This window comes from Bolinopsis microptera, chromosome 4, assembly GCF_026151205.1.
Source record: "Bolinopsis microptera isolate Bmic1 chromosome 4, MBARI_Bmic_1.0, whole genome shotgun sequence".
NCBI classification, from domain to species: Eukaryota; Metazoa; Ctenophora; class Tentaculata; order Lobata; family Bolinopsidae; genus Bolinopsis; species Bolinopsis microptera.
The window spans coordinates 11,781,493-11,809,370 of NC_087075.1; the positions used below are offsets into that span (position 1 = coordinate 11,781,493).

The 27,878-nt window shown below is 37.8% G+C and overlaps 2 protein-coding genes across 2 annotated transcripts in view; one reads left to right on the plus strand and one right to left on the minus strand.

Moving 5' to 3' along the window:
• The window catches only part of LOC134814464 (centrosomal protein of 290 kDa-like), a 52,091-nt gene that overhangs the window by 21,714 nt on the left and 2,499 nt on the right, over nucleotides 1–27,878 (minus strand). The window contains exons 5-29 of the mRNA XM_063822589.1: nucleotides 26,932–27,045; nucleotides 26,472–26,564; nucleotides 25,856–26,014; nucleotides 25,423–25,581; nucleotides 25,118–25,252; nucleotides 24,041–24,123; nucleotides 23,725–23,893; nucleotides 23,335–23,419; nucleotides 22,918–23,051; nucleotides 22,524–22,656; nucleotides 20,342–20,450; nucleotides 19,959–20,055; nucleotides 18,826–18,916; nucleotides 18,524–18,599; nucleotides 15,348–15,440; nucleotides 14,970–15,126; nucleotides 14,633–14,773; nucleotides 14,303–14,422; nucleotides 10,078–10,190; nucleotides 9,903–9,944; nucleotides 9,723–9,786; nucleotides 3,077–7,138; nucleotides 2,847–2,967; nucleotides 2,574–2,661; nucleotides 2,177–2,414 (exon numbers count right to left, since the gene is read on the minus strand). Coding sequence (XP_063678659.1) covers nucleotides 2,177–2,414; nucleotides 2,574–2,661; nucleotides 2,847–2,967; nucleotides 3,077–7,138; nucleotides 9,723–9,786; nucleotides 9,903–9,944; nucleotides 10,078–10,190; nucleotides 14,303–14,422; nucleotides 14,633–14,773; nucleotides 14,970–15,126; nucleotides 15,348–15,440; nucleotides 18,524–18,599; nucleotides 18,826–18,916; nucleotides 19,959–20,055; nucleotides 20,342–20,450; nucleotides 22,524–22,656; nucleotides 22,918–23,051; nucleotides 23,335–23,419; nucleotides 23,725–23,893; nucleotides 24,041–24,123; nucleotides 25,118–25,252; nucleotides 25,423–25,581; nucleotides 25,856–26,014; nucleotides 26,472–26,564; nucleotides 26,932–27,045 — 6,876 coding nt within the window. The remainder of the gene's footprint in view (nucleotides 1–2,176; nucleotides 2,415–2,573; nucleotides 2,662–2,846; nucleotides 2,968–3,076; nucleotides 7,139–9,722; nucleotides 9,787–9,902; nucleotides 9,945–10,077; nucleotides 10,191–14,302; nucleotides 14,423–14,632; nucleotides 14,774–14,969; nucleotides 15,127–15,347; nucleotides 15,441–18,523; nucleotides 18,600–18,825; nucleotides 18,917–19,958; nucleotides 20,056–20,341; nucleotides 20,451–22,523; nucleotides 22,657–22,917; nucleotides 23,052–23,334; nucleotides 23,420–23,724; nucleotides 23,894–24,040; nucleotides 24,124–25,117; nucleotides 25,253–25,422; nucleotides 25,582–25,855; nucleotides 26,015–26,471; nucleotides 26,565–26,931; nucleotides 27,046–27,878) is intronic.
• The window catches only part of LOC134814466 (natterin-4-like), a 42,137-nt gene continuing 25,116 nt past the window's right edge, over nucleotides 10,858–27,878 (plus strand). Inside the window, exon 1 of the mRNA XM_063822591.1 lies at nucleotides 10,858–10,896. The gene's annotated coding sequence lies outside the window, so the exon portion shown is untranslated. The remainder of the gene's footprint in view (nucleotides 10,897–27,878) is intronic.

The following is a 27,878-nucleotide window of genomic DNA, read 5'->3' on the forward strand; positions in this document are numbered from 1 at the left end:
TGATAGGTATCTCATTTTGTCATGTTTATTTAGATTGAGCGAAAACACTTTTGTAGCAAGCTTGATTGATAAAAGGACAGAAATAATTGATGAAAGGAAGTAAACACTGTGAGGGCCTACACCTCAAACCCCAAGTAATGCTCAGTGCTCCCTCCCCAGTCACTAACTTCTTAACTTGCACGATTTAATAAATTCCTCCATCAATTGTTAGTCATCAAATATTTGATACTTGTTTTATGAAGACGTTATTTAATTTAACGAACTGAACGAACAAATAAAATCAATAAAAGACTTAATCAAGTACCTATCGGAGAGTTATTCGAAATACTCATTCGAAATTGAAACCATTAAAAATTGTTCGCGTTTCAGGGGTTCAAAAACTGAAGAGTTATCTAACCTTCAACTGATACTTCTAAAATCAAGCTCATCATATTCCACCAAATTATAAACTAAAACAGGGAAATATGAATAACCCACCAGCACTGCAAAGTTTCCCCCAAATGAAACAGGGAAATATAAATAACCCACCAGCACTGCAAAGTTTCCCCCAAATGAAACAGGGAAATATAAATAACCCACCAGCACTGCAAAGTTTCCCCCAAATGAAACAGGGAAATATAAATAACCCACAAAGTTTCCCACAAATGAAACAGGGAAATATAAATAACCCACCAGCACTGCAAAGTTTCCCCCAAATGAAACAGGGAAATATAAATAACCCATCAGCACTGCAAAGTTTCCCCCAAATGAAACAGGGAAATATAAATAACCCACAAAGTTTCCCCCAAATGAAACAGGGAAATATAAATAACCCATCAGCACTGCAAAGTTTCCCCCAAATGAAACAGGGAAATATAAATAACCCACAAAGTTTCCCCCAAATGAAACAGGGAAATATAAATAACCCACCAGCACTGCAAAGTTTCCCCCAAATGAAACAGGGAAATATAAATAACCCACCAGCACTGCAAAGTTTCCCCCAAATGAAACAGGGAAATACAAATAACCCACAAAGTTTCCCACAAATGAAACAGGGAAATATAAATAACCCACCAGCACTGCAAAGTTTCCACCAAATGAAACAGGGAAATATAAATAACCCACCAGCACTGCAAAGTTTCCCCCAAATGAAACAGGGAAATATAAATAACCCACCAGCACTGCAAAGTTTTCCCCAAATGAAACAGGGAAATATAAATAACCCACAAAGTTTCCCCCAAATGAAACAGGGAAATATAAATAACCCACCAGCACTGCAAAGTTTCCCCCAAATGAAACAGGGAAATATAAATAACCCACCAGCACTGCAAAGTTTCCCCCAAATGAAACAGGGAAATATAAATAACCCACTAGCACTGCATTATCTAACAAACCCACTAAAACCCCCAGCTCCGTAGCATCACTAAGTCAAGCTCTATAGCAACAAGTCCCCGATCTAATCAAATGCCACATGTTAACAGTTACCGCACACAGGGGGACCAGCTCTATTGGTTATCGTCTCCGATTGTGGTCTGTGATTGGTTGAAATGTCCCCGAGTAAGTTTCACGAGTAGGTTTAAATTTATCGTAGCATTATTTTGTTGGTTAAGAATTGGGATTTTGGCGCTGTTCTCCTATTTCTACAGATGATTTGATGAAAAATCAATTATGGTAGCAACTAGCACTAGAATGAGGAAAAATAGCGTGATGTCCATCGAACTTATTTCATCTAAAGATCTAAAATGTCCAAAATAATTAAGTTCAACAATGATCGAATTTTCGCTAAAAAGATTGAAACGTCACCCGAGCTGATTTCTACATTTCCACCACCAAGAGTTTACCATGTGGCATTGTAACTGGGTTATCCAGGACATGGACTCGACTGAACCAACAGTATAACTTAAGAAAGGAAATATTTTTATCGGTCATAAGATAACTTGACGGTTGGAATGTGTGTGGGATTTTGGGGTAATGTATGAGGCATGAGACAGGGGTAAACATGTTTAACCGTTCATGCAGGATGAATGTTACAACTAAAATGAATCAATTATAAATTCAACCTCTACTACAATAATACTCAGCCCATTTAAAGAAACTTAGATGAAGTTCAACATTTTAATCTATAAAACTATATTTCTACTTCAACTATCTAATTTCGCAATCCCACTTAAAGAACAGTTTAAAAAGTAAGCTATACCTGTTCAGTGCACCGTTGCAGCTCCCTCAACAGTCTACTCTGAGTCGACTCCCCCTGCCCCTCCCCCTCAAGTGAAGTCTGGGTCTCCTCGTCAGCCCAGGTCAGGATGAGAGGACTCATGGTGTCACACTGCCGGTCACACACCAGCTTGGTGGTGGAGCTACGGTTAGTGATGGGAGAGAGGTAGAGTTGGGAGACCTCCGTGTGAGGAGGTGTGTTGTATTCATCTGGTGTGCTCCTGGGTAGTTGCCAGGTTATAATTGTATGATTGGTAATAAATGAGGTTTTTTACTTGCAGAACTTAGACGATTATGTTGAGAATTAATTTAGGTTGGACCAGAAAAATTGCAGTTTTAAAAAACCCACTAAAAGATAAAAGTTAGATGAAGTTACTCACGATCTTGGAGTGCAGTTTTGTCTCTTTTTCAGCTCTAACTCTAATTTCTCAGCGTTTTCTGCGCTCGTTATCAGCTCCTCTTTTACAGCTGGAATATATTTTTTAAAGAAACGATTATCTCATGATAAAGTCTATTAAAGTCCTCAGTCACTCACATGCCCCCCTTAAATTACATTATTGATTATTATGATAACATCATTTTTGGTTGAACCTTGAATTGGCAAAATTTCTCAAAATCCTAAAACAATCTTTCAACTTCCAGTTTCCACAAACCTCTGTATCTCTCTATAAGCTGCTCATACAGCATTTCCTTCTTCTCCGCTTCAACCTCCCTATCTTTATAAGTTGATACCTGCTCAATTAACCCCTTCTCTCGCTTTTCTAACTTCCCAACCTTTAAATTTAGATTTTGTGAATCAGTGATACGGTTTTAACTAATTTCAGTCCAATACAATGAAATGGAAATGAAATGAAAAACAGAAATGAAAATCAAATTTGCTCACTTTTTTCTGCAGATCTCCAGCAATCTTGAGCTGATACTGCAGTGCTAACTCCAACTCCTTTTCAGAGTTTTTGCTATCTGTCAGATCATTAGACAGCTGCTGATTCTTCATCTTCAACCTCTCCACACTCTGATTGCTAGTCTGCTCTGTCTGTATGGAAACTGAAGAGCTGTAAGCTGAATCTGTCCCGTATATGAAGAGTGAGCTATCAGTCTGAACCACGATATCACTAGTGGAACCAGCACTCTTCCGAGGGGTTGTCACCGGGCTCTTGCGTGGAGTACAAGGTCTGGATCCCAGAGTGGTGATCCTAGCGTAGCAGTTGGTACAGAGGTTGTCTTTGTACTGGCTAACAAACATGTGGAGGATCTCCCGGGCTGGATCAGATGGCATCACCATGAAGCACCTGTGCTGTAAGTTGTGAAGTTCTGTGAGTGTTCCTTGGGAGTGAGGTGACTTTTTGAGGCGGTGTATTTTCTGGTTTTCGAGTTCACGTTTGAGGAACACTATGGTTTCTTCAAGACCTTCCATGCTTACTTCCCGTTCCATCAACTCAATTTCAAGCTGTTTAGTGGTTGTTTCAAATTTGTCTTTCTCGGCGAGAGCTTGGTATAATGTAGATTTTATGATACCCACTTCTTTCAACTCTTCCTCAGTTTTCTGACGGAAGCTATCTTTTTCAGTCAGCAATTTGTCGATTTGATGACCAAGCTTTTGGTTTGCTTTCGCAAGAGCTCTGACCGATAGTTTGGTTTCTTCTAGAGCATCTCTGAAGTCAGCAGATTTTCTCAAAGGACGTGGCAGCGTACTAATCTGGTCATCAGTCTCTGAATCACTGGACAGAACATGAGCGTAGGATTGTTCCAAGAGACGTCTTCTCAACTCATTATTGAGAGAATTAATAGTTTCACTCGCTTCATCTTGATACATTTTACTTTGTTCCATCTCATCGTCGAGCTTCTTCTTTGTTTCAAGAAGATAATTCTCTAGCTGCTCCTTTTCTTCCTCCAGAGTGGTGATCGTTTCCTTTGCGGCTTCTTTTTCTATTTTCTCAAGGTTAAACTTGTCTGCCACCTCCATGAACGACTTTTCTTTGTCCTCAATAACCGTGTCAATCTCGTTCCTTGCCTCTAATTGGATGTCAAGTTCCGTTTGAAGGGCATTGGTGGCTGTAGTTAGTTTCTGATTTTCTTGTTTTACATTCGCAAGTTCGGATGAAACTCTCTGCCCTTCCAGTTTTACTCTAGCGTTTTCGTCTTGGGTAACTTTGAGCTGTTGAGACAGTTCGACTTGGAGAGTGGCAAGCTCTACAGCATCCTTTTGTAACACGTAAATCTGTGCTTGTTTGCTCACAACAAGGGCTTCATAAGTTGAAACTGTTCCCTTGAATCGCTCCTGCTCGGCAACCAGCTCTTCTCTGATTACAATAAGCTGGTTACAAGATAACCCAGACTCCTCCGTCATGCTATGAAGCTGTTCCTCTAGTACCTCCACTTTCTCTTGGAGTTGTACCAGAGCCTCCACTGTCATACTCGTTTGAGTAACCGCTTCATTTATTTCGCAGGAAACCTGGTAACCTGCATCTGAACGAACGACAACTTGGCTCTGACATTCATTGTTTTTGGTTTCAATTCCAGACTGACATGATTGTTCCTGAAATTCTCGGTTATTGAATAATTCAAGCTTTTTCTCAAGTTCGTCACCTCGGAACATCTCTTCAGAAAGGGCTGACTCCAATGCCGATATTGTTGATTCTTTCTCGACAAGAGCTACGTTGTTGAGCTCATCTGCTTTATCGAGCTTGTTTTGCAAACTTGAAAGTTCGGTTTGAATTTCCAAGTTGTTTTCTGCCTTTTCTTCAAGCGTCTTCATTAGTTCTGCGTCCCTAAGTTCCATCTCTTGCATTGCGTCTTGTATGGAATTCATAGCTGACTGTAGGTTCGCCACCTCTTTGCTCTCTCTCAACTCCTCCAACTCAAAGTTTGCCTTCTCTAATTCTCCCTCTAACTGACTAATAGCTTTCTTAGCATCAGCAAGTGCAGTCTCTGCTATCGCTCGGTCAGCACGAGCCTTTCTAACTTCACTCTGCATTCCAGTCATAAGTCCCCTGTTCTTATCGTTCATTATTTTCTCCATTTTTATTTTCTCATCACATTGCTTTTGTATGTTCTTAATGCTGGCTTCAGATTGAACCTGCATGGAAAGTGCCTTTTTTCGTTCTATCCGTGCATCTCTAACCTCTCTTTGCATTCCATTCATCAGATCTCTGTTATTTTCATTCATAAGTTGTTCTTTTTCAATCGCTTCGGTCAGTTCTAGCACTTTGTTGTTCAGTGTATTGATACAATCATCCTTTTCTTTGATTGTTGCTTGTACCAGAGTTAATTCCTCTAGTTTTTGTCTAAGTTCTACTGTATCAATATCTGATTCTTCTCGTTTCTTCATCATCAGCATTACATCTTCTTCTTTTCCTTTCAGAGTTTCTTCATAAACCTCTTTCTCTTTCTGTAGATTTTGTACTTGATCCTCTAATTCATGGATAGCTGCAGCTGACTGCTGTTCTTTCTCAGTTACATCATTTAACATTTGCTGCACCTTTTGAGCTTCAACTTTAAGTTCTTCCATTTTGAGAAGAACCTCAGAACACTCACTTTCTTTTTCTTTGATCCTATTTTCAGATTCCTCCAATTCACTTGTAAGACTCTCCACCTTTGAGTTAGATTGGAGCAACTCTTTCCTCGCACCCTCAAACTGGGAAGTAACAGCTCTGAGATTCCGGTCACTTTCTTCGTAGTCATTCCTCCATTTTGCCACATTTTTATTTGCATTCTCAATAATGTCATCTTTATCTTTTATCTTCTCGTTGGTCTCAGAATCCCGGCCTTCTTTAACCACGATAAGTTCTTCCTGGAGAGCAACATTCCTATGAACAAGTCTGCAATTGTCATCCTTGATCTCCCTAACTTGGGCTTCTAGCTCAGTTTTCTCAGCCGTGAGGACACCAACCTTTGATTCGTGTTCCACCATGTCCTCCAGGGATTGCTCAAGTTGCTCACTAACATTGTCAATATCATCCTTGTACTCCAGCTCGTTCTTTTGGAATTCGTGGATACGCTTTAAGAGGTCATCTATAGTTTGCTGAGCTTCTTCAAGTTCCCTCAAACGCTCGGTTAGTCTCTTTTCCATTTCGGAATATTTTCCAACGAGATCTTCCTTTTCATCTCCAGTGAGATGTTCTACGTTTGAAACACTATGAAGATCTATTCTAAACTGTTCGTTTTGTTCCTCTAAATGGTTCACGTAGAGTTTCTCATTTCCGAGTTCCTCTTGGAGAACGGAAAGTTTTTCAAGTAACTCAGTTATTTCTTGTGGTGTTAGCGTTCCGTCGTACAATGATTCTTCAAACGATTCCTGAATCACTGGAAGAGTTGATGTCACCTTGGAACGATTCTGATCATCTAGTTTCTGCTGCAGTTCCGAGTTCTTCAATAGCTGCACCTCGTAATTGTGATCAAAGTTTTCAACATAAAGCCGCTCGCGTTCCAACTCGCCTTGAATCCTCTTAAGTTTACGCTTTATCTCGTCCAACTCCACTTTCAAGTCCTCATTCTCCCTGACAACTTCATTGAACTGTTCGTGAACATCCTCCTCGTGGACAGTACAATCAACTGATATGTGCCGCTGTTTGGAGTCCATCTGCAGGAGAAGATCCATGCTCAAAGGACCAGAATTAGCGCTGCTATCATGGAAGTCAGGCTCCTCACTATCCATCCTCGAGAAAGATCTTTGTAGCTCATCCTTTGCAGCGTCTCTATCCAGGGTGATGTCATTTATTTTATTTTCCAACCCTCGCAGTTTCTCCTGCTTGTCATCAAGCTTCTTTTCCAGTTTGTCATTGTAAGACTTTTGGCGGTTAAGCTGGTCTTTGAGGTCTTTGATAATGGCATCTTTACCAGTGAGATTACCACCCGGTTTTAAGATATTGGATACCCGACGTGATGTTCTTTCTTGCTCTGCCATCTGGAGATTTGCTGCTTCTAACTTGTCACGTGCCATTTGCAACTGAAACAAAACATTGTAGTAAAGAGATGTTCCTCTGTTATTCTTGTTTTTATGGTCGGTAGAATGTTAGACAGAAATGATCAATTTGTATTACGGTATAGTCTTTTAATAGTCTTTTAATAGTCTATGCCAAATGATGGATTAGTTCGCTGTTTATCAGTCTCATGATTGAAATACTGATAGTTGGATAATATCCGGATGGAAGAGACAAGGACAAATGAAACAGAAAGTTAGGAATGTAGGCAAATTTTCGGCGTCAACGCCATATTCAGGCTAAAATTGGCACAAATGTTAGTATACAATTATAAATGGTTCTATACTAGTTAAAATGCTAAATTAAAATTACACAGACTGAATACAGGTTACATCAAATGGTATTATATATTACATAAAATGTAATATATAATGTAATACCATTTGATGTAACCTGTATTCAGTGTGTGTAATTTAAATTTAGCATTTTAACTGATTGTTTGTTTGTTTGTTTATAGAACCTGTCCCCAATCTCGTATCGGAAAATGACTAAACTCAGGTCTGAGTGTGAATACGGGTGGTACCTGCAAGTGTGTTCATTTAGAGTTCTGTAAAACTGTTGTTACAATTGTGCTAGAGTATTTTAAGTATATAATACGATCGATATCAGGTCTAAATCCCTACATGCTTCCAAAAATTTTAATCTCCAACTTTCTGCACAATGTACTGGAATGTTTTGAAAAAAAAGAAAGTGATATATAAATTAAATCAACGATTTAATGTTAGGAAGGTAAAATTAATTCCCTGGTGTCTTAAGTCAGCTTTATAGTCGGAAAATCAAAGTATGTAAGGTCGATACCAAACCGATTATTGAGCGATGATAGCTGTATGGGATACAGAGTCCTCCTGATTCCTCAGTCTTTGAGTGTGGTTGTTGTTCTTGTTGAGTTCTGTCCATATTTCGTGCCACTCGTAGGAGTATGCAGTGTTCCTGTAACGTCACTGTAGACTGCAGCTCCTTTATCGTTGTTTTGAGTGTCCGATCCAAAACCAAATCCTGGAGTAACACGAGACGTGGAAGCCTGTGAGCGTGTTAAATCCTGGTGTTACAGGAGACGTGGTAGCCTGTGAGCGTGTAGACCGCTCCTCTATCATTGTTAAGAGTGTCCGATCCGAAACAAAATCCTGGGTTACACGAGACGTGGTACTGGTAGCCTGTGAGCGTGTATACCGCTCCGCTATGATACAATAGTTTTAAAAGTAATGCGATCGATTAAATCCACCAGGACGCCAGTCAGATCCACTAAAATGAGCGTTGAATATTCAGTGTGGTTGTAAGATCCGTATACGAGCCACCAAATTGTTCAAAATTATCTGGTGTTCTAGGCTAATCCAAGAACTCGTGCGGCCAGGAAATGTCTGAAACAAAAGGTTTGAAGTTAAGGAAGATTGCTTACCGCCATCTTTACGTTTTCTATCCTTCTAAGAGCCCCAGGAGATTAGCATAGAGATGACTTGCGTTGCATTATTGAAAACGCCAACTTGGAGCTGTTGCTTTGACAAAAACTGGCTTTTCTAGATGGTGAAATTTGCAAGCCTTTGGTCTATTTGCAAGCTTTTGGTTTATTAACTCGACAGCCTGATGCCTGATGACGTTGAAACTAGGCTTAACCCCACTCATGTCAGTATGATCATTTTACTGCCCAATTTAAGCTCTTAACTCCAATCAGAAACCGAGTTATTTTGATTTTAAGTGCTATAGTCGCAACACGCGACAGTGGAAAAATGGGTTTTGGCCTAATATAGTATTGTATTGTATCAGATACCATCGTGGAGTAGGTGGTCTCCTGCACCTTTTCCGCCTCGACATAAAAGAAAAAACCTAGACATGCAACCTGCAATCCGAAGGTGATTGCAGCCCTTACGGAAGACTATCGTCATGAATCGATATAATATGTACTTACTGAGTTTAATGTCACTTGGCCATGAGAAAAGCTGGGATTGACAGTAAAATTGTAGAGATAAATGTCCTACGACGTAGGTGTAAAGTATGAATTAGTCTGTCTAGTATGAATCGTGGTTCGAAGTAATATGGTGTAAAAATTGCATAATAACGAGGTTCGTAAAAGCATGAAAGCAATTATAGAAGAGGCGAACATCACGTGTTGTTGTCACGTTGAAGATAGAGTAGAATTAATAAGGGGTAATCACCGATTAGTACCGAAAGTGTCTCTAGGTTGTAGGCCAAGAAAATGTAATCGGGTAAAAATCGGAAAAAACGTAAATTATAATTACCAAAAGTGGTGCTTCGTAATGACTTAATTCTCCCCGATAGATAATTTAAAATGTGTTTAAAATAAGCTTTTTAACTAGTATAGAACCATTTATAATTGTATACTAACATTTGTACCTATTTTAGCCTGAAGATGGCGTTGACGCCGAAAATTTGCCTACATTCCTAACTTCCTGTTTCATTTGTCCTTGTCTCTTCCAACCGAATATTATCCAATTATCAATAGTCTATGTGTCCAAAGTTAATGTTAAACATGAACTTTGGACATGTAGACTATCTATTTATAATGAAGTAGAAAATTGGAAAATGTTTGAGTACCTCTTCACGCAAAAGCTCGTTATTTTTAGAAACTTCTTGTCTTTGTTTCTCAAATTTTGATACCCTGTGATATTGGCATCATAAATATCAAAGTGTAATTATTTAAATGACAAAACAAAAACAGTTCAAATGATCATTTAAGGTTCTTCCTATCAATAATAAATGCCGTGACAAACCAACCTGTTCTTCAAGATCCAGACTTGAGAGTGCAGCTGCAGGTTTCTGAATAGTAGTCAGTTAATTACTTAATTATTTTTTACTTGAAGACGTTGATACTGGGTAAATTGACAGGTTTTTAATAATTTGGCATCCTTCCAGCAACAGCTACTTAAAAAACAGTTAACCTGACACTTACTTGAGTTTTGACCCCTTCTGGGACCGTCTGTCGTCCTCTACCTCCTTCTTGTACTGGTGGAACTCGTCCTCCAAGTCAGCACATCTCATGTCCGTCTCATCTAGTCGTTCACTCTGGGGAGACAGTGAATTAAACGTTGTAATTTCTAATTTCTGGGGACAGGGACGTTGAATTAAACATTGTAACATCTGGGTAGGGGTACATTTATAGTTGTATTAATTAAGTATCAGCTTAACACTAGGTAACCAGGCCCAGTATATGACCATGCGGGAAACAGGAGGGTATTGAAATGAGGACTGTCTTTTCCATAAAATCATGAAAGTAATTATTACTTCAGTATGTAATGGCTTAGTGGCGCAGTTCGTTAGTCGACCTGCCTTACTCGTGATATGCTGCTCAATCACGAGGTTGCGGGTTCGATCCCCGCCTGTGTCACTACTCACTAGCCATGGGGTGAGCGGCGTTGCCGTTCTGCTAAGGGTTCCGATTGACCTATGCAGCCCCCCGGTCTACTCAGCCGAATGCTCGAGAGGGTTAAATGAGGAGCTGTACATGATCAATACAGCGGAGCCACGGGCAAAGAAAGTTTGGTATAATACCTTAACCGTTGCTGGCCTTAGTTATCGATCCTTCGGTTTCCTGTAAGTGCTGGTGCCGGCCATGGTTGTCCGAAGTTAAAGAAAAAGGGTGGTTTTCATAGATGACCCTGCTGCCTTGCAGCTAAACAACATAAAGTAAAGTAAAGTAACGCTCCGAAAGAGCCAAGTTGGTTCCTTCCAGTTTTAATACTTTCAACACTACTATATAACAAATAATTTGAGAACTGAAGAAGACGTTGTTACGTGGAATGATTATTTCAATTCAATAAAGTTTCTAGCCTAAAGTTTGCTGCTTCATTTTGTTCGCAAGTTAAGAGTCTAAAGAGAAATTCTCCAAGAGAAATAAAAAAAAAAAAAAAATTGGTTCCTGACGATATGAATAATTATTAAGCATTAGCCTGATTTGCGCTTATTTATGTCCTCATTTAGTGACTGTGATAGCGCTTAGTCCTGGTCCTCATTTAGTGACTGTGATAGCGCTTAGTCCTGGTCCTCACTTAGTGACTGTGATAGCGCTTAGTCCTGGTCCTCATTTAGTGAAGGCATTATATTTCACTAGCAGGAACCCGTATTACCCTAAAATGGTGTCAAGACTCAAGAGACTAAAATAATTATTACCTATTTAATTCGCGTTTTTGACATCACTTGTGGATCCAAATTTTGGGCTCTGAAAATCCTATTCCTTGGCCATTTTTTAATTTTTTCATGCTGATTTGGAGGCCATTAAAGCATTTGACCCAGTTGAAAGTCGCGTTAAAGTTGATGCGGTGGTGTCAGTATAATGGTACGGATCCATATTATATATCGTCTCGCTTTATATATACTAGCAGGAACCCGTCAAACCTTTAAGACTGGTGTCAAGGCTCTTTGGTGGCCGAATCAGTTTCCTACCCTAAAGTCTCCCAGTAAAAATAATTATTGCCTATTTAATTCGCGTTTTTGACACCACTTGGGGGTCCAAATTTTGGGTACTAAAATTCTTATTCCTTGGCCGATTTTCGATTTTTTCATGCTGATTTGAAGGCCATTAAAGCATTTGAATCAGTTTAAAAAGTTTCAGTTTTAAATCTTGTACGGTTTTTGCGGAAACCCGTGTTAAAGTTGATGCCGTGGTGTCAGTAAAATGGTGCGGATAAATAAATATATATATATATATATCGTCTCGCTTTATATATAGTAAGATAGTAAGATAGTCACTTTTCAGTTTATATGCAAATATTTCATAGTCACATAGACCAGCGCTGGCACACAGGCAGTAGATCATTCTCCACCTTAACCCAGTTACTCCGTTCTAACTTGTTGTGAATATAAGATTTCAGAACCCATCCTTCAGCGAGAAGTGTAAAAATACCAGCAGAGAATGGCAACTTCATACTTTCTCATTTTCCTGGTATCCACTGTTGCAGGTTGTTGTAACCACGAATCCATAGAAGGTGATACTTTGTTTTACTGATAAAATAATTCCATATCATTTTTAACGATCATATTATATGCCATAATTGTGAATAGTTATAAATAAAATCCGAGTTTTTTGTTAAGGGATGGATGGTAATCACCATTTTATTTTGTGAGATGCGATCAAGGAGAATCATTGATTTTTGTCTTCTTTCATTTCCCTTTAGACAGGTCTTGTTACTTACAAAAGACAAAAATACAATTTCAATAAAATAAATTAAGAGATCCTAAAATCTCCTTTAAATAGCCTCAATCTGGACAAAATTCGCAGGATGTTTGTAAGAGAGCTGTATCCCATTATCAAACTATAATGAAATACCCCCAGGAGTAAAGAACTACAGGGACGATGGTAGATGTGGACCACAATACCCTCTGACCGGAGGTTGTGCGGCTCGGTGTGAGTCTTTCAACTGCTGCTCTTCGTGGGGCTGGTGTGGTAACTCAGCTGGCCACTGCTCATGTGACTCGTGCATAGACTACAGGCGTGAGTTACTTTGTAGATTTGTTAATGGCCATTTGTTAATTTATAATAGCTGCTTAATTGCTAATTGTTAGTAAAACCTATTTCCAATTAAAGATAAGCTCATTTAATGCGCTACAATATTATGACAAAAGGAATTGTTGGTTTATCAATTAGCCTGTATAGCAGCGACCAATCAAATAGATAAATTGCTGTCAGTTGTCAAACAAGAGTGAAGTGTAAGCTGAAACCCGAGATTCTAAGTCTAGATTAACTAGTAACAAAATCATAATTTCAGACATTTATTGTGAAGTTTTTAATGTTACGGGAGCATGGGTTTCTACCACCGCCTCTACCACCAACTCTACCGCCTCTACCACCGCCTCTACTCCTGACCCTGAACTCCGCGACAAAATAAAGGAGAACTCAGTTGTTTTAGTGAAATGTAGAAATCCCAAACGTTACGCACTGATCGGTGAAAAGGAGGTCACGTGTCGGAGGGGAGGATGTTGGTCTCATCAACCGGAATGTCGAAAATGTGGTGAGGATTTTATTCATTTTAACTAATTGATTATTAGAATAATTAAAGTAGTTATTTCATTTTTATGAGCATGAACTTAGCTCTAATGTAAATTAGTTTAATATGAACCTTCTTCTGAAAAGCAAACAACTAGGGTTCTGCTTTTCAGAAGAAATTCAAAATCGTATTCTTTAATTGAGAGTAAAAGCAACCAGTGGAAATATCTGTATTGTTGTTATGGAGACACACAGCTCGTAATCAAAGGTGACATGAATTGTTGTTGTTTTTGTATATAATTCTAATTGCTTTATTGACTTAACTAACACTGTGTTGCTGTCATAATTTGCAGACGCAAGCTAAAATCCGACAAATATTATTTTACTAATCATAAAACTCACACAATTATGACTAAATTGATACTACCCTTGGTCCATGTAAAGATGTAATCCCTTTAAATTAAATTATTATTAAATCGCACTTTTGGTCTTCAAGTGCTTTAATAACATAATCCCCTCAGTACTTAAAATGATACATCAATCTGAGTAAAGTACGAAGACGAAGTTCCAGACTACTACTAGATAATTACTTTTATTTGCCGAAAGTTCCTCATTTCCTCTTGCACCACATTTCAGAGGAACAGATGCTGCTTTTATGTTTTGTGGACCACAAATTTGGAACGAATTACCTTACTCAGTGAGAGCATTATCAATAGCTGCAAAATGTTTTTTTAAAACATTTTATTTCGACCTAGCTTTTGAAGTTTAGATGATACCCCTAATAATTGTGCATAGATTCTGAACTGAGATAGAAGTGCATAATCTTGATGTTTACAAAGTCTCGCTTGAATGACTTAAATACATACATCTTCGTTGGGTACATTTTAATGTCGAACGTGTAATGATAGAATTTATTTAATATTTATTTATTAGCACTAATGAATTAAAGGGGTATTTATAAGTGTGAACACTGAGGAAGTACTGTTAAATCTGTTTTATTATATTATACAAACATTTGCAGAACAAGAATTTGGAATTTTATTATTTAATTTACACGGTTACATTACTTTTTAGGATAATCTATGTTAATATATTGTGTTATCTATGTTAATATATTGTGTAAAGTAACTGTAACACAAGCATTGTGTAACTGTAACACAATTATTAGTAACCCTACTCCCCCTCCTCTACTCACATATTTCTCTTTCTCCTGCTGGAGAGTCTGTATCTGCTGCATCATCTCCTCATACTCCTCCTCCTTATTCCGGACATCGTCCTCCATATCTCGTATTTTACATTTGTCTTTTATCTTGTCCTGTTTAAATAACAATATTACATTAAACAAACAATTAAATGTAAATAACAAACAAATAAATGTAAATAATAAACAATTAAATGTAAATAATGAACAATTAAATGTAAATAATAAACAATTAAATGTAAATAATGAACTTTAAGAACAACTTCTCTTACTTAGCCTCTCTCACTGAAAGAATAAAGAAGTAAAAGATAAATATTAATGGACCTTGAACTGTTCTGAGATCTGCTCCTTTTGTGAAACAACCAGTTTCTCCAGGTTCTCTATCTTTACAGATGTCTGGTCCTCGTTTTGTTTCTCCAGTTCCGTCTCGTACCATTTTACCTCCTCGTTCAACGTCTTGATCCTCTGGTCAAATGGGAAATAGTAATTTGAAAAGAGAAAATAAGGGAAATATAAGGAATACATAATTAGCACTAAAACTAATTTATAATTGTTCCCAGACTGTAACTTTTTTGGGAGCCATTCATCCTTATCCGCTCTTCAATCAGTTAAAACAGGTCTAAATTTGTGGTTTGCTATATTAAGATAAGATTTAAAGTACCGTGAAATTGCCGTATAAGGTAGTAACAAGAGCAGTTAGTTTCTCATCAATAAAGAGGAAAGTCTCCGGTTTTCGTGGGAATAAACCACCCGCGCAGTATTCCTTGACGATCTGATCCAGGGAGTCTTTAGCGTACTGGTATTGGCTACTTTTCTGACTGTAAACAGTTTATCGGTTGAGTACGTCGGAGCTTGTCTATTCATAGAGGTCGGAATGGTGACATTTTTTATTTAATTTAATTTAATCTATAAAATTGAAAATACTCTTGGGTAATAAATAAATCATTCTGCAGTTCTCAAGAATAATATCTGATTTATCTGATAAATTTGATGACGGTACAAGCGTATAATTACGTTATATTTCGCAACCAGTGTTTACCTAAGTTCTTTATTTTCATTGTGCCCCTTTTCCAGCTGTCTTTCTAACGTTTGTCTGTGTTCATCAGCCTCTTGTAACTCTCGTTCTAAAACCCTGGATAAATATTATAATTTATAAAGTTCAGCTTCATCACTGCGACTTGAACAACTCTAATACGTACAACTTCAAAATTGTCATGAAAACTTAAGCATTTAACATAAATTTCAATCATGCGATTGCTGAAAGGGATATGACAGAGTGTAGAATGATCTAGAAGGATTCCGGCGACTATTAAATACCTAAAATTCCATAAATCAGGAAACTGCTGCAGTGATTCTGTGGGAATCAACCGAAACTAGTTGTTGAGTAGAAGCACTGCTCCACAACTTTGTAATATTACACCTTTCAGTTCGGTTAATAGCCGATATAAGCTGAAGGTCTACACCTTTCCCGGGATTAAATGATCTTCTGTCGTGGCTGTGGATTGTAGGTGCTATCTGTTCACTTCTTAACTTTTCAAATTTCTAAGCTTGCCCTTCCTCACAATGTTTTAACCGTATTTACAGTGTATTATTCTCCTGTCGTAATAAATATTCGGTGTGTTTTAAGCTTCTAATCTTCTTTGAGATTCAACACTGATTTTTGTTATTTTGGGTCGTATCTTACAAATTCCTTGAGATCTGAGTTACCACATCAATTACTTTAATAGCAGTAGGCACTGTATCTGAAACTCATTCCATATTTGACGTTACTCATTGGTACAACCATATCTCACTATAAATATATAAAGTACACTCTGTGCCGTTCTTGTGACACCATTTTGCGGGGAGTCCTATTAATACTGTCTTATAAATCCCGGAGTCTAAACAATTTTGTCTCCATGGAAACGAATACCACAACACGCACAGGAGGAGGGGGTGTCCGGAATGTCCATTGCTTAATACCAAACTGTAATACTTATAACGGCTCCAGACTTGGCAAATGCACCAAAATAGAACTAATGAATATGCGACTTTTCGACTTTTGATTTTCCGTTCGAGATAATCTTATTTAATGTAATATGATACACTCTTGCTCAATGATTTTTACCCCATTAAATTTGTTGATGCAAATGTTTCGTCTATAGAATCTTAGTAACGATGATTTGAGTTTCGTTTATTTAGAATAGTTTTTAGAGCTATTAAAATCTAATTTCTCTCCATAGGAACCACATACGTCCTACAATGGTTGTTACTGTTCAGAATCCTTTTGTTGAGTCCTCCTTTCTCGTCAACCAACCCTTCCCTGCAGTTAACGCACAGCCTTCAAACACTAGCTACATAGTAACTAACACCTTGACTAACACCTCAACTAACACCTCAAATAACACCCTGGAGATATCAGCTAACACCTTCCTCCAATACCTCCTCCCCCTGATAACCACTATAAACACCCCCCTCAGCCTCACCAACTTCCTCGTCTTCTTAAAACTAGGCTTCCTCAACTCCCCCTCCAACATGATCTACTTTAACCTGGTTATAGTGGACTTGTTGAACTCTGTGGTGGGGATCATGGTGTCGGTTAACCTGTGGAGCAATGAGGACCATCAGTCTGTGGCGTTTTGGGGTAATCTGGAGCACGAGGTAGCTAGCTACATCAGTCTCTTTACGTTTGATACTAACATAGTGTTGGTGTTTGGGTTGTGTTTGATTAGGGTGCTGTGGACTGAGATGTCTGCTTTGCATGTGCTGAGGAAACTTAAAACCGTGTCGTGGGTTATAATCGGTATGGCTTATCTCTATGGGTTGCTCTCTTGTTTTCTCTGGCACTTCAAATCTGATAAGAAAGGAACTGGGAACAAATTGCTGTTCCCAAACCGTACCGTAGAAGCATATGACATTGCTGACTGCGCGATTATATTTGCAATTGTTTACATGTCAGTGTACACTCAAGCAAGGATCTGGCTTAACAAATCAAGGATAGACTCTCAAATCTTCCTATCTGCCAGTAGAGCCAGCTTCATAATAACCCTCAACGTGCTGTTCTCTTACTGTTTCTTCATTTCTATTGTTGCAACTAGAGCATACTACGTGGTATCCTGGAACAATACATTTAGATGCCCAGGAGACAAAGGAGACGCAGGAGACACAGGAGACAATGGATACACAGGAGACAAAGGGGACACAAACTGGACTTTCACTGATCTTCTCCTCTGTGATGAGCTCTACCTGAGCGTGACATTCATGTGTTTCCAGTGCACGGTGAACAGTTTCATCCTGCTCTATCAGAAACAAACGATGAAGTACTTGAGGAAGAGTGGTAGGAGGTGTGTGAGGAATGTGAGGAATGCGAGGAGGCTCTATCTGGAGTGGAGGGGAGGCGATTCTGATTACGAGTATTTGTAGGGTTGAGATACCTTAGGGCCAACAAATTTGAGTCACAATAAATTTGGTTACTATAATTTTGGTTACCATAATTTTGGGCACAAATTTCGCAAATTTTTAGTCTACAACAATTTAGTCGAATTTTTTGACTTTTCGAGACCATTTTCCATTTCATTTATTTGATTTTTCCATTATTAAGCTAGTTTTTTTTTTCAATTTCGCATATAAAGTCATACTTTTTAGTGAACTAAGTATAAACAACGGAACACATGCATCAGAAATTTCCCATGGGCCCACGTGCACACCGCGCGCCAAATGGTCACGTGGACAAATTATCAACCTCGTGATCCTGTAACTTACACCATACGGGCGTATTTTGGTAAGGAGGCATATTCTCGATCTGGGAACATTCCAACGGCGAGCCAACATTTCATACATTAGTTTAAGTTACACATCAAAGCATACAATTTCTTATTACAAGAAGTAGGGACCTGTGTACAGTTAGCGATATTTAACTGTTTATCATAAACATATGATAAAGAATGTAAGCTCAATAAAGTTTAATTCATATATGCTCTACTAAAAGTTTGGTCTACTTCAAAATTAGTCGCCGAAAAATTTAGTCACATAAAATTTGGTTTACAACAATTTTAGTCAAAAGTTTGACTAAATTTATGGTAGACTAAATTTGTCGTTCTTAAGGTAGTTCTTTAACTAATGTCTTTTACCTAACTTATGAGTGAAGAAGCATAATATGTAATGACTCTACCTGAATTTGTCACAAATACACAGACAAACAGACAAACAGACAAACAGACCTGACTAAAAACAAACCTGACTTCGTCGCATTTCTGTCGGAGTCTGAACTCTAGATCTTCCTCGCTCTCCATGTCATGTGACGTTCTTCTACCTGATACGGAGATGTTGCCATGACAACCTTATTATTAAACAAACATTAATCACTAACGTTGAAACGTTTACTTTGTGTGATAATGAAAATGTCGCTTCTTACTTGATACCATTAATTATTGTTACGATATTTTCTAATTTCTAAAGTTGATTGAATAGAAGTATTGATTACAAAACAGATTTATAACCAGCTATTGTGTATACATAACTTTCATATTAATGCTTACCTTCTGTTATAAGCTGTTTGAAAAATGGAGGGTCTTGAATTTTCTTTTGTTCAAAAATAGCTCGTAAAAATTCCCTGTCTTCAAGCTTTACCTAACAAAGAATGTTAATGATAAAAGTTTATAAAATTAAATGAATAAATAAATTAACAGTACTGCTGGGACGTATTGATTTACAGTTAACACAAACTCGATATTAGTATTCAATTTAAAAGTATAAGTAGCGGCGTCAAAAACGAATATTCGAATTAAATCAGCTTCAAACTTTAAAATGCAGGACTGAGGACATCCATAAACAAAAACCCCAAATGCAATTGTCCTAAAGCACAACGCTGAAACTTGAAAGCAGGGGCAGGTTTACCCGTTTGAATATACGACCATTAGAGCACATAGCCCAAGATGCAGGTATGAAAGCTATCCTCTAGGTTAGAGCCGTGTGATTGAGTTAACTGCAGTAACTTTAACTTACCTCCGCGTGCTACATCCCTGTTCCAGATTTAAAGTAAAATGTAAACAATTTTACTGGAACATCGCCAGAAAATGAGATGGTCTAGGAGAGTTTCGAGATGGGAAATTTAGGATGATTTTCAGGATAAACTGTTGTAATTTTAACGTTGATTTAATAGATGGTGATACTATATTATTTATTGTGTTTCTACATGAATAAAGAGAGAGATTTTAAATCAATACCATAATGACAACTATAAAGTATGCTGACCGAGAAACAAACGAAAGAACACAGACGAACTAGAAGCGTAGTATCATGATATGGAGGAAACAAAACCGACAAATAGCCAATAGGTGAAAAGACAAAGATACACGTCATGTTAAGACGTGTTAAGACATGTTAAGATGTTAGTGGTACAATGTTATGTATGTTATGAGTATTGCTGAAAGCACAGTGTAAGGCCTACACGGACCGCCTCTAACTAGCCAATCCCTGTTTACATGCCGTGTAGCAGGGGACTAGAAAGAGCTAAACTAGTAAGCGGGGCATAGCCAATACACTATACTCCCATCATTGAGTATATTACCAACCAGAAGGAAAATTTCCTTGTGTTTGGAATCTACCAAGACGAAAGTTGTACAATCCAGCGAAATTCCGAAGAATCATTCCAGTACAATGTTAGTTGTACCTGTATCTGAGCGACAATGTCAGTCTTCTCTTGTTCGTGTAGTTCTACTTGACTCTCCAGGTACTCGATCTGTGATCTGTTGTTCGTCGTTAGCTCACTGAGGGTAATGTTGATTAGTTAATAAGTTAATTAATTACGAGCACTGAGAGTACAGTTAATGTTCTTGAAAATATAGTTACAAGTACTGGTTCAATCTGTTTATAATGTGAAATTAACGAATGCTAGAAATAAAACTGTTGAGACTTGAGCAAGTTTACTCAATGATTATTACTTGCAAAATGGCAAGAATTGCGAAACCCCAATTAAAATAACATAATGTTAAATTAACATTAATTGATAATATAGTATAAAATTATCCCAATTATGATTAATAAATAACATACCTGAGACTGTTATCAAGAGAGGTGTTTTCAGCATTAGACCGGTTTAGTTCGTTAGTTAGTTGTGCTATCAGCTGATCCTTATCAATGTCACGTGGTACTGACGCTGGACCTGAGTAGTGAGTAGAGTTACGTATCATTACTTTATAATCACGTGATACTTATCATTACTTTATAATCACATGATACCTGATAGGGAGGTTAACTTAATGTTGACAGCAAGTTCATTGCAGCTGATTAGTAAATCGCTGTTTCGTGTGAAGATAATTTCTACTATCATTTACGAGGAGCCGTCCGATTTCTTTTAATTTACGAGTCTGTCCGTACTGCGTGTCAATATAATACAATGATACCTTGGTTGTTGAGTGCTACCCGCGATTATTCCCGAAACTAAGCCAAGCTTTTATTTGTTATTCATGTTTCCGGTTTCGTACTGCGTTTCAATATAATAACCAAGATTACAAACTAAAAAGCCAACATACGATAATTATAGAAGTTATTGTAATTATTAGTAACATTATTACAGTACATTACTAATTATAGCGCCAAGCTGAGGAACTCAATTTACCTTTTGCAAGTCTTTTCTTGTGTTTTACAATCAATCGCTTGAACATATTTCATGGCTCAATGATACCAAAATACAAAAATCCGTTAACAATAGTCATGCGAGAACAAGAGAACAAATAACAACACAAATTTCAACACACTGGTATATAATGTCAGATAGTTAGTAAGCATGATGAACCTAAAAATCACGTCCAATACTTTAAATAGGAACGGGGTGCAAATTTTCAATCTAATCTAATCAGATTCCAAATTCTAACTACGGTGGATCATCGATCAGATAGGTATTGTATTGCACTATAACAACGAGATTAAGAAATTCTGAATCAAGGGGCGTTCCAATAAACAGTCTCAAAGCTGGTAAATATTCTGATTACGGTACTATTATAACGGTGCAGGTTCCGGCAAATTTACAGCTTCATATACAGCTTCACATTAATAGATAGTTTGTATTTCCACCGGCCACGGTCATCTTAATTCTTATCATAGTACTAGTTATTACCCAGTTATCGCTAAATACCACATAAGACATACCTTACTCTTATCTCTTATCTTTACTTCCTTATCTTGGTTTAGACGGGTATTTGACAGAGTAAATACTACTCACTACAGTAAACAAATCACAAGGAGCTAGGCTATATAACGTGAGGTAGTGCTATCAGGTAGCGGCAGAGGGGCGACACAAGTTAAACTCTAATTAGTATTACAATATAGGTAGTAACTGTAAACCTAGGTATTAGTATTACAATAGGTAGTAACCCTGATACCTGGGATCGTAGCAACAACAGTCATGTGGAGCTTTATTTAGCATTTTATCAGGAGTCTTATTATGTAATTTGTAGCCGTTATAAATTGTCATAGCGATCCAGGGAAAATGCAACACCCTGGGTTTTGTTGTGATGGATATTCGATTAGAGGGGTGATTTGAAAATATTAAGAGCATGTAACTGAGAAAACTGGACACTGAAGGTTACGATAGTGTTATGAAACGAATAGAACTGAAAAAAAAAACGAATAAAACGAATAAAACTGAAAAAAAAAAACATGAAAAGAATAGAACTGAAAAGAACTAGACCAAAGAAATAAGAACAGAATTCAAACACTCAACAATGCGCTCTGCAGATTTCAGGGGTGGGCCAAATTCAGTTAAAACAAACTAAATCCTGAATACATATTGAATCTGTTCTGGTTCAAGGATTACTTTCAGAGTGATGTCAATCTGTCAATTTGGCATTCTTTCCGGACAAATTAGAACTAATTTCACTCTGAATCTCAGGTCCATGAGGCACGTCACACACTTGAACGATTTACTGTTTGAGGTTGACTGCTAGGTTTGGTTACTCTGTATTTTGTTGATAGATTATGAGAGTCATTATTGAAAAATGATATGATTTTTTAAATTATGCTGTTATTTAGCTATAATATCAAATGTATAAGATAACTGAGAGCAGCAAACCTTCGTAAAAAGTGTGACTATTTTCCACTTTCATAATTTTGGACAAAATCTAACTTCACAGTTATTTTTAACTGAATTTCATCAACAACAAAAATCGAACTTACAGTAATGTCTAAAATAGGTCGGGTCTGTACTAAGTACGAGTTTGTGTTGTGAGTAACGAACCTGATATAGCAGAAACACGTGACACCCTCTTGAAGCTCTTTATTTGCTCAGGAGTGGCCTTCTGGTTGTTACCACTAACAGTTGTTCGCAGGATCTTGGACAGGTTAGAGTTCTCCTCTTGTATTTCAATATTCTGAAATATTGTATTTTGTAATTTAGTGCTTTATAATTTAGTGCTTCGTAATCTCTGTTTTGATTTCCCTTTGTTTTTAAAGAAATGACATTAAAGGCCATGATTTCAGAGTATAATTTTCATCATTTCTTTCTGTACTGAATCATTGCTGTTAGTTGAAAGGTACTTAGTTCACCACGTGACTCAAACTAACCAATTACAACACAGTATTTACATCACATGACCCAATCCAACCAATCAGAACACTACAAACCAGCTCACCTGATTTTGAAGATCTTCTAAATCAGCCGCTCTCTCCCTCAGCACATTATCATAGTAATCCACCATTCTCTCGTACTTTTCATTGTTTGTGTTTAGGTGTTCTCCCAATTCCTTCTGTAGACTCTGTATCGTATCTAGAGGGGTTGTGATTAACGGAACATCATATTTTAAAATATTTTCAACATATTCATATTTAAAAAATATTTGTATCAGTAATATTATATTTTACGGACAATCTTATGACACGCATTCTCTAAAACACGCATTCTCTAAAACCATACAATTTTTAGTGGTCTCATCTCTGTCTCTGAATTTTGTGTTATTTAATAAATGATAAGAAGAAGAAGAAGATGGCAGGCAAACGGTGCTCCTTTTATTGATAAAATAATAAATAATACAATATAATAGTCGTCGTACCAAGGTGAGATAAACAGCTCTCACATACGCAACTCTCTTCTTTCTCGCTGTCACGTGATCTTTTAGTCAGGTTCAGTTCATTTACCTGGTGAGGAATATGTCAGAGCTGCTCAGGTTATGAAATGTAAAGTGGTTCATCCTAGAGCCATTTAAAGAGTCAAAGGGTGAACTGAGAACATTAGGGGAGCCCCTCCCCCCCCCCCCCCCCCCCCCCCATTGGGAGGGTAAACTACATTATCATTTATCCGCCCGCAGTACAGTGGTCAGGTGATATCCACTTTCTCCATAACAGATATAAAACCGGTCAATAACCGGTAAGTAACCGGTCAATAACCGGTACGTAACCGGTTAATAGCCAGTCTAAGACCGGTGAGATAGCTGAAAAGTAACCTGAGTTTCGAATCTGTCTATCTCAGTTCTGAGTTGAGTGTTAGCTGAATTCAGCTGATCCATCTCACGTGATATCTCAACCCTTTCCGAGACAAGCTTAGAGTGTTTCTGTAGCAACGCATCGTGCTCTGATCTCAGTCTATCGTATTTAACTCTACTGATTGAGTCCCTGTACGGACAACAATATTCAAAACGAAAAATAAAAGCAGTATAATGAAATAATTTCAGAATAGTTAAATCTGGACGTTTGAATTTACAAAACATACATTTATCAAACCAATACAATAGACAAATGAAATGATAACCGCTGCCTCACCCATCTTCCTCATTTAACATAGGGTTTATATTAGAAGATTGAGCGTGCAGTGTTGTAGATTCCTTCAGTAATCTCTCTAAAATCTGAAAAACAGTGAAATGAAGACGGTTCGGGATAAAAGCTAAAAAACAGATGCCTCTTTATCAATTGAAATTTTAAATAAAGCAGTCAATGAAAAGTTAGAGTGCATTTTGCAAGATTTTTAAGCAGACGCGTTGTCAAAAGTTTGTACGTGGTGGGTTTTTTGGATAATTTTTTGTCGGTATATAACCTGCAAATTAAAAATGATATATTAGATTTGGTACTAAATCATATCCAAGATGCCAACATACCACTAACCTTGATTCTTTTAAATTAAAACCCCATCACGTCTAGTACAATTGCTAAAGAAACTAATTGCCGATAAAATACTAACTGTAGTTATAAATGCGACTGGATTCCTTGGAGAACACCCAGCATCGTTGCCATAGCAACCCGCTTAATGAGCTCTTAACTTTATTAGAGGTATAGGAAGAAACTATAGCCACCTAGGACACCCAACCAAACCAATGATAGGACACATACCTTGGCAACCCACCAACCAGCAACCTCCATTTCATTACGGAGGACCAATCACAGCTCTTTATTCATGTCACGTGATGCACGACATGTAATATGTTGACGGTTTTAGCTATAGTTCCGGTGAAGTGGGGTATGAAGCTCACACTGGTGGTAGTTTATCAGTTTTGTAGAAGAGAGGAACTGATAGAACCGGTATCGGGTGATAGTAATTCTAGAAGTACACTGGATTTTAGATTTGTGGTGATCTGTTTTAGAATTGTTGGGGTGAGTTGAATCATAACATTAGATACTTGGTTTATCATTCGTGGTGTTAAAGGGTATAGGGTATAGTGGGAGTAATGCTAAGAGACAAATGAAATGAGGAGGATTATTATATGCACTCAGCAGAGACATAATTAAGTTAGCTGCGTCTATGTGGGGTATTATTACCGATATTGAAGACCTGCAGTACCTTCATATCAATTAACAAGTCAATAACTACTGTTAATTGCTAAATTAATCAGCAGTAAAACTCACCTGTATTTTCTGTTTAAGGTATTTGGGTTCCTCCAAGACCAAGTCTTGGAGTGTCGCCTCAAAGTCGTTACACGTGAAGTCCAGATCTTCTGATACCACTTCGGATAGGTAACTAGGTCTTCTTTCGCTGTCCAGCTGAAATGAGAGACGGTTACAAAAACCAAAATATGGGGAAGAATTAAGACAACAAAGATTCCACTAATTCGACCTTGGTGTATGTCTAATTAACAATAATGGACGCACTTTTTAAAATATTTATTTAAAAGCTAAGTTATACAGAACATGATAAAGCTACAAAGACAAACCTCCTCCTTGCCCCCGACACTATCCCAGCTAGCGGAATGTAAGCTGATAACACTCCCTTCCACCATTGAGGAGGACACTTTACGGGGCAGATAGGAAGTGTCGGGGAGACTCAAGCTGCGGAGCTGGCGACGCCGCTTACGTGACCCCATCTTGAAAACCTGAGCAAGGGTTTCATCAGGACAGTAGGGTTTTAGGGAGGTTAATTTGAGTGAAATGGGAGGTGACAAATTTAGAAAATTTAAAAGGGGCTTCAAATTCTGATGCACTCGGTGGAGAGATATATGACTACAGTTAGGCGAGCGATGCAAATACATGCGCAGTGCGCACCAATCAACTTAATACAGAAATATTACATTCGCCAGATAATATTATTCAGCAGAGTGGAATAAACACAAAATTTAGAATTTAACGTTGAACATTCTAAAACATTACCTCTATATCAAATGCTCTGTTTTTAACATAATGTTTCTTGTTCTCGAACTTCAGACTATCAATCTCCTTTCCTGCATTGTCTAGTCTGTGTTTTAGTCTTTGGATTTCGTGGGATTTCTTACGCGTTACAAAATGTTCTGAGGCAACCCGGTCTTGCAGCTGCAACAATAGGTCAGGAATGTCAGGAATGTTTCAGAATTAGGTCAGGAATGTTTCTAATTAAGAAAGCCTAGGATTTTGCTGTGATTTCTTAATTGTGCTGTGAGAGTAAGGACTGTTCATATTGAATATCTAACTATTCATAGTCCAGGAAGCTACTGATACTAAAAATAAAGAGACAACCACAATGTAAACATTCAGACCAAGCAAACCTCGGTTCTTTTGCGATAGTCAAAACGCGACAACTAGCGCTGGGTGGCGACAACTAGCGCTGGATAGCGACAATTATCGAAAATTTATATTTTGCGCTGGATAGCGTTATCCAGCGCTGGATAGCGACAACTAGCGCTGGATGGCGACAACTAGCGCTGGATGGCGACAACTAGCGCTGGATAGCGCTAGTTGTCGCCATCCAGCGCTAGTTGTCGCGTTTTGACTATCGCAAAAGAACCCAAACCTCTTCTATTCGGTAAATAACATCTGTAAAACTGGACCGGGAAGAGTCCATACCAAGCAGTTCTTGGAGTAGCGCTAACGGACTTTCCTGACCCTGACAGATATTGAACTTAAATTAATTGATTAATTAAATGATTAAATTTAAACATGAAAACAAGTTTCCCAGTGTTGTGAACCAGTATATAACCCTTACTTTAGAGCAAACCAGTATGTAACCCTTACTTTAGAGCAAAAGGTTTAAAATCCTGTCGAACTAGTAAAGAGACAAAAGAAACTGAAGTGGTAAGTTGGTTGGGTGCCTTCTCTCAAGGTGAGAAGACACCCAAACCCCCATCGACCCCACCTAAAATAGTTCCTCACCAGTCCTCACTGCACCCAACTTCCGACGGTCTGCAAAATTAGACCAAGCAAGTAAGAAAATATATTACATACTTATGAAACACCCTATTGATGTCTGTTACCTGTTTATTTCTGATGATATTTCGGTTGCTATTATTCTCGAAACTTCTCGATCTGAACCGGACAGTTTTCTTCCCTTGCTGCCTCTCTTCGCCCCTTTCAAACCCTGGGTAACTCTGCGGGAGGTTGTTTCAATGTATATCTAGTGTTTGTGTTTTGCCGCTCAGTGCTATAATCTTATAATTGTAGTAAGTTGCGGCAATATACTAGAGAGTTGTGTGGTATCCTAGGAGATGGAACATGACGCTGCAGCCCGCTAAAGGTGGGGTGTTCCATAGTCTCGGTTAATACAAGATATTCGCCCATCCACCATATTTCCTGGCCCTACTAGTCGACAATTGCTACTAGTCGGGATACTTACACGAATAGTCATGTGCTGGTGAACCTGTCCTTTAATAGCACAAGCTTTGTATTGAATATCCATAATGTCATGAAAATATGTCAAATATCCATCACGATTTGGTAAAAGTTAGAGTTACAAAAACAAACCCTCAAATGTAGACCAGTACTCCACAATTAATAACTGCAACAACAAACATCTTCTGAAAAAAAAACTAACGAAGGAACTTAAATCAAGAACACAAACGAAGTTAACAAATGAGCTAAGCTGTGATATTGTGTGTTGTTTGTAATATTGTAAGCTTGCTGTTTCCTTATCAGTCTTTGGGAGTTATAGGTTACCATGACGACTGAGAATTCTGTATAGCGTGACATAAAGTTCATAACGATAGACTGTTATCGAATTTCAAAATATGCAACTTCGTATCTTAATTCATGAATTAAGTACCCTCTTAAACAGAGATTCAATTAAAGCGCATATTTTGAAAAATGACTTACCATTACCTAATTTTAGATTTCCTAGAAAATGTCGGGATGTCAGTTATAGTCGTTCCAAAACTATAGTGAATAATATCAAGATCACTGCAATAACAAGAAGAAGATTTTGGAG